The following is a 7,351-nucleotide window of genomic DNA, read 5'->3' as shown; positions in this document are numbered from 1 at the left end:
AATGTCTCAGCCAATGAATCAAGGGGAGGATAATACAGAATACAGATGGATCCAAAAGTGAAGAAAGGAAAGACATGGTGAATAGGGGAAGGATCAAAACCAACCAGCAATTAAAACATACATTCAACAATTTGATCTACCAGTCAAGAACAATTTGATCTTATAAATCAAAGTTCTATAAAAAAATTAACTTGATAATTTTGACAAAGATGAATATTTACTTTGAATAAAAAACTTCTAATAGATAAATTTGTTTTGAGATACAAACAATAATAACTAGTTAAACAATCCCATTGCAATTATAAATTCAAAAAATTAAAAACATAACATATAATAAAATGTGCTTATATAATACTGCATATGAACACAAACAGAAGTCACATCACATTGTCCACAATAAAATAATATTTCTTTCTTTTTTGTTAAATACATTATACTATTTGTTAATTTTTGGCAAATAACATATTTAAAACACTAGACGATTAGTTTTCCCATATTTAAGATAATTATATTAATATATATTAAATTATGAATATAACTATCAAAGTTCACATGAAAATGGCCATAAAATTTACATAAAGGGTTGATCATAAAATTTACAACCCCACCTTGCTGCCATTGTCATTACACCTCTGAATATAACTACGACTATTGCAATACCCAAGAAATAGAATATGGAACGAAATATAGATCTTCAATGAGGGTCTGACCTAAATAAAATTGCATCACGATTTCATACTGGAGTAAATTAAAGAGGAAGGATTGAAGACAATCAGAGAATTATTCTCTTTCATCTTAGGGACACTGCCAAAAACTGACACTGACAGTTCTGATTATATAGAATATGGCATGTCATAATCACAGACCAATTTGTTTTGTGTGGAGTTGTTTCGACCGGAACACATCAACCTAATTTCAATTTGTATAGGGTCTTGACATTTTCTTTCAACGCTTTACTTTCAAAAAATGGGTCTTCACATTCATTTTCATTTACTGGGAGCATAAGGGATCCTGAATTCTCCCATTGGTCATTTCCATCAAAAATCATCTTTGACAAAATTTCCTTGTCAAAAGAAGCTCTAAGAATTTCTTCCTCAAACGTGTCTGCAGCTATGAGACGATATGCATATACCTTTTTTGTCTGTCCTATTCTGAAAGCTCTACTTATTGCCTGACGCGTAATAGCAGGATTCCATGGAATATCAAGCATGATAACTCTGCTAGCACCTGTAAGATTAATACCTTCTCCACATGCTTTAATTGAGGCAAAAAGCACCTTTGTGTCTTTGGACTTGTTGAATTTGTCAATTATTGTTTCCCTATCCTCTGGAGCAGTGTTACCATCAAGTCTTAAAATTTCGCAGCCTCTAATCCAGTTCTTTGTTCTAGTGATCATATTTTCAACTAAGGCCAACGGGGAAAGGAACTGGCTAAAAACTAACAGCTTCTCTTCATTCACATTGCAAAGTGAAAGCATGTCAAGAACGAATTTAGTCTTCACACCATCATTGGGGTCTGCTACTATATTACCAACATTGTTAATGTTAGAATCCAACCAGTCAGAAGCAATCTCTTCTTTCCCTGTACTTAATTTCAGCAATGAAGGATGTATGCAAACAGCAGAAGACTGTAAATCTTTACTGAGTCTGAACCCTGCATATTTTTTCAAACTATTAAGTGCTTCCAACTGTACTGCGCTGAGTTTTAAAATCACCACAAACTCTAAAAGTCCGGGCAATTTTTCAAGAATTCCTCCCTTGTAATAGTGGATGAATGGTGAAAACAACTCTTGAAGATTGCCCACAGCAGATGCTTTCATTTCCTTACTGCCACTCTGCAAATTATAATCCATTTTCTCACAGAAGACCTTTTGAATCATATGTTGTTTTCTTTGTGTCATTTTGAAATGCTTTTCACCTTCCAGTATCCGTTTGTAAATGGTTTTAAAAAGTCCCTCTTCAAGAATATCGGGCCGTACAAGCCTCAAAAGGTTAAATAACTCTGTAATATTATTCTGGAAGAGAGTCCCTGATAAAAGCACCCTACGCTTAGTATGTATCTGCATAAGGGAATTCAATATGTTTGTTTTACTATTTCGTGGGAAGTGGCCTTCGTCTAAAATCAACAATCCAGGACACTCTAAAAGAATTATCCGGCATTGGTGGCTGGCTTCCATATCATTCCCAGGCTTCTCCAGCTTCTCAGACACTATGCTTGAGAATTGAGCATAACTGACAAGAAGAATGCCTTTTCTCTCTCTCCATTTTTTCAATATCTCCAGCTGGTTACACCTTGATGGTTCCAGCCTGTTGTTGACCTCATAGAGGTTATATAGAGGAACTTTCTCTATTTCCCACTGCTCAAGCTCCTTCATCCATGTGCATAGCATACTCTTTGGTGCTACAATTAAGGGCCTCTCTTCTGGATACTTGGCTAGGAAACTCTGAATAAAACTTACTACAAGAAAAGTCTTTCCAGTCCCTGGAGCATGTGCCAAAATGCACCCCCCAGGCTTTTCATTAATTAGATTTTTTCTCAGGAACTCAAAACCATGAAGCTGATGCTGGTGCATACGTCCTTCCAGCAGTGGATGAAGAACGATGTTCATTATAGGTAATCTTTGTGCTATGTCTTTCCCATTGTGTACCTCAACAATATCACCTTCTGGAGAAATCCTTGAATTTTCACGGCAGGTATCCCTGGCCTGACTTGTCCTCCTACGTGCCTACAGAGGAAAATTACAGAATTAGCAAACTTACAAAGGGCCAAAAGCATTTGATGTACATGAATTAAAAACTTGCATATTTTTGGATTTCTGTATTAGTGACTGAGTGAGTGAAAGAGATGTTTTGAAATCGAAATGACAAGTAAATATTTGACAATTTGTTCAAAGCACTTCGCATACCATCTTTTATTGCACAAGGGATTTCTTCTACTGATGTGTTAAAAAACAATTTCCTCAGTTCTCTATTTCCTTTTCTTAAATCACAGCTTGACAAGAAATGGGAAAATAACCTTTAAAGCAAAGCCAAGTCCTGCAAAATACATTTCTTTTAAATTCTAATGCTATTGCTTTCCCAACTCCTACAGATCAGAGATGGTACCACCGTCCACTAGATATATTTTCATTTTCCTTTTATAGACACCAATGTATGGGCAACAGACAAGTTTGTCAAATGAATTGCATATACCTAGCCCTTCAAACTTTCAATACTTTGGTTAGCCAAGTTGGTTCTCGCCCATGAGCACAATTACCATAATCTAGATACACACTTTGTTCACCATATTTGTCATTGATGTTCTTTGTAAACAGTGAAGAAAATGGAAAACAGTATTGAAGGTCAACATTGCAAGAGTGTTCTGGTTTATAAAACAGTGAAGAAAATGGAGAACAACATTGAAAGTCAATGTTGCAAAAGTATTCTAGTTTATATATGTCTAATAGATATTCTTAACAGAAAAAAGTACAGAAGACAAGAAAAGGAAAAGAGCATTATTAAACTTGGTTAAACATCATAAAATTTTTTTATCATTACAGCTTGGAAATATTATTTTAACAAGAAAAAAATCTCTTGGATGAAAAACAGTCCCCAACCTCAATGTAAGTAGGATTTCATATACAAAGATGAATAAAATTTCCACATTAACGTACCAATATTAACTGTCTAACAGTCCCCACCCTCAAGTGTTTGTAGGATTCCATATACAAAGACGGATAAAAATCCCAAATTAATGTACCAATATTAACTATCTAGATTTTTACAAGTACTAGCTAACAATACCATGTTGCATGAAACCTTGATAATGATAATAGTTTCATCTAAAATTACTCTGCTCCACTTATTAATTAGGTCCTCCTAGATTGTCTTTAGTTAGCCCAGAATATTATTCTCCTTTGCAAGAATAGGATTGTTTGTGTATGTTCCAGTCTCCTCTTCTTCACACACTCTGTCCCTTTCTCCCACCCAACTATCGGGCTTTTCCCAATTCTTCCCCCTTCATCTAGGCTACGGAATAACTACCCTTGCTTACACATACCCTCTTATTGACCAAGCAACTCTTTCTCCAATTGGAAGGGTTAGTTTCATATACTTACCCAACCCCAGCAAGGAAATTAACTCTACATGAGAAATGTACAATATTACTAGTGTAAAACTTACTAATCATATCTAATTCCTAGACCTAGGCCTATTCCTTGAGGGTTCATTTGCAATGGCCCTTCCTACTTATCCCTTTCTAAGAATCAGAGGCACCATAGTTCACATACAAAAATAAGACTTCACCACACATTTAGGAAGATATCTTTCAACTCTTTGTAAACCATAGCTGTTATTTGAGCTTATTCTTCCATTCAATCCATATACAACAGCATGGTTGCAATTGCATTCTAATCAAATGCTAGTTCAAAGCCAACATAGGAGTACACACACAAAGCTACTTAGTGACTGGTGTTAATTATCCCAGAATTTTGAGTATGCTGTAACTTGTAATAGCACTTGTACATTTTATGTGTGTTTCAAGTTACTTTCAAAAAGTATTTGTTATATGATTTTAACAGGCATGTCTCCATAAAGACATGTCTCTTTAACTCTCATTAGTTATCAATAACATTTGCTAATAGTCATGATTAAGAGTATGATACATACATATATACATACATACATACATATACAAATATCTTCAGTACATTTTATCCGACTGAAACTACACTAACACTCCCTCTTAGTTTAGAGAGGATAAACATATAGGAAAATATTACACCATTGGCAATATTTAGTAATGACACATCAAAGATTTCCATTATATGATATCATTTGAGTATTGGCCTATCAGAATATCAACACATGATATTCACCAAATACTATTTTGATATCATATTAGGTAACATGAGTATTGATCTATCAGAATATCAACACATGATATTCACCAATGACTCTTAAGTAATAGCCTATTAGAACATCAATAATTGATATCCACCAAATACTCAATACGATAATGGCCTATCAAAATATCAAGGCAAGATATTCACCAAATACTTATCATATATCTATGCAAACAACTTATAGATCATCAATTTAATGACATCTAACACTTGGTTGTTGATTTACAAGATAAAGCCTTTCATGATCTATTTCAACATTTACATAAAATGTATATCATGATTTAAGTTACTGTAAGGTCATCACCTTCCAATAACTTCTGCAAATACAAGTGATAATAATTTGGAAGTCGTCACTTTCTCATGATGTACACAAGGGGTTGGTACATACACACATGCCATCAAAAGTTCATATGAAGTCACTATAGATACTGTGATGTGGTGTTGTCATGACATCCACCATGAAACATATCAGAGAATGAATTTTTCACCTCAAACGTATCTCATATAGACAATAATTTATTACAAGGGATTTCATGTCAAAACTCCCTCTTAGTCTGATATCAACTGTTTTGACCTCTTAGTACAATGTTCTTTCCGATGAAGTGTCAGGCTCCCTCTGAGTATGTTATCATCCTTCTAACTTCCTAGCAGCAAGTCATGTCATGCTTCCCTAGTTCGATAGGTATCCTGATAGCATAAGGCCTTTCAACCTACATACATGGAACTTTATCCCACGAATCATAGTCCTTTAAATGCTATAGTTTCTGATCACTGGAGATTCCATCCCGATATGGTCTACTCCCTTTGAATCAATACAACCAAGATCATCAAAAGTTTGACTGAAGCATATCTTCTATTTGCTCCTCCTCTTTGTCCAAGATTGCCTCTGATGAACTGCCAAACTCCCTCTTGATATAGAAGGTTACTTCATAATCTCAATCATCAAAGATATTTGCTTCAAGAGCCTCATTTTGTCCAGCATGATCATCAGATGACTAATGATTTCTAGATCAAAACTTCTTTGGAGCCTTTGTCAGAAGATTGCATTCTGCACAATATTTGGTAACATGTGTAAAGTACCAACCTTCTTCTACTGCAAGAACAACCTCAGAGACCAAGGATTGGCAATGCCCTAGTAGCAAGTAGGATTGGCAATGCCCTATGCCCATCCTCTAAATTATGAAGTATTTATTTTATCATTCTTTGAATTATTTTTACCAAAATTATCTGATTTGGTTCTTTCAATAAAATTCTCCTCTATTTTTTGCATCCTCAAGTCATTTATGCCTAAATTGGCATTGTGTAGATGCTCACCTTTGTGGCCTTCTTTGTGTGGAACATTACTTTCATCAACCGCAGCCTAGAAAAAAAGACGGGCTCTAGACTAGTCAACGTGCATGTGTGTTGACAACAGGTGAAGGAATTACCACCATGATCTATGGTAGAGGAGAAACAACTATACTCAATGTTTCCTTCAAGGTTTTCCAAAGGGCACGAACTGCCAAAGCGTGTTTCTTGATACACTGCCAACATTTTCCAAATGTTGTAAACTACCAATTGTGTATGATACACTTCAAGAGACAATTCAATGACTAGAATTTCCAAGATATTTTAATGTCCACTCATTGAATACACTCTATGTATATTGTTAACAGGATTCTCCACATTTTTAATCCTTTGCATACCCAAACCATTATCTGTACCACTCTGGGCCCCTGTATGAATATTTTGAAAAGGTTCTCGGGAGGAATTAAGAGTTTTCTTTGCCTCCACGTGGTTTAAATCTAACAAAAAATGCATGTGTGTCATATACAAATTAATCCCCCTGAGCATGGCGCATTACCTGTATTGACTGTCTTGAGGGAAAACAACATGGGTTGCATAAAGAGTTTTTGTGTGGAAAGAGTCCACATCACTGTGTATTACATGGGGAGAAGCATCAACGTTTGACTTGAAAAACAAATCTATGCATCGCATCATGGGAAGTCATTATGTGGTTGTTTATTGTGTGATGCCGAGTGACGCCAAGTGTGCAAAGGAGAATCTCTTTACCCCGATATGTGAGTGGAAAAATATTCACATGTCTGGATACCAAGTTGTGTCCAGGCTGAACCAATTCATCCACCATAGATTACATTTTACAGACAACACTTTGTAATGGAGCCACTAAAGTTTGTAAAGGAGTGACTGCAATTTGTAATAGAGATACCATGCTATCAAATATGTTTGGTATAGTCACTTGTGGTTGAGATATAGAATTCCCAATATCATGATGGGAATTAAGATACGTCTGCAACCTCCCATGATTTGATTGCAACAAAGGGTTATCTGCCTTGGCCACTTGTTCCAAAGGCTGTGTGATAATAGGACAATATATGTCCTAATGTATATCGGACACCCTCGTTTGTAACAACAAACTCATTATCATTCTAAGTGGATTCATCTTTAGTCCTTGTCGTTGGTTTTGTC

General features: G+C 35.4%; 1 protein-coding gene across 2 annotated transcripts in view; it reads right to left on the bottom strand.

The window, feature by feature from the left end:
• Nucleotides 1-549: 549 nt before the first annotated feature.
• Nucleotides 550-7,351, bottom strand: part of LOC149562953 (protein CHROMATIN REMODELING 35-like) — a 188,134-nt gene continuing 181,332 nt past the window's right edge. The window contains exon 5 of one of the 2 annotated variants that reach the window (XM_089823949.1): nt 550-2,725. In XM_089823949.1, coding sequence (XP_089680075.1) covers nt 905-2,725 — 1,821 coding nt within the window. In that variant the 3' untranslated portion in view covers nt 550-904. The remainder of the gene's footprint in view (nt 2,726-7,351) is intronic. The other variant, XR_016363535.1, reaches the window with a different exon arrangement.

The sequence above is a fragment of the Cupressus sempervirens genome, chromosome 4 (assembly GCF_028749045.1).
Source record: "Cupressus sempervirens isolate cs-2001-9-10 chromosome 4, ASM2874904v1, whole genome shotgun sequence".
Taxonomy (NCBI): Eukaryota; Viridiplantae; Streptophyta; class Pinopsida; order Cupressales; family Cupressaceae; genus Cupressus; species Cupressus sempervirens.
Note: the sequence above shows the minus strand (reverse complement) of the source record. Positions and strands in the feature narration are given on the sequence as shown.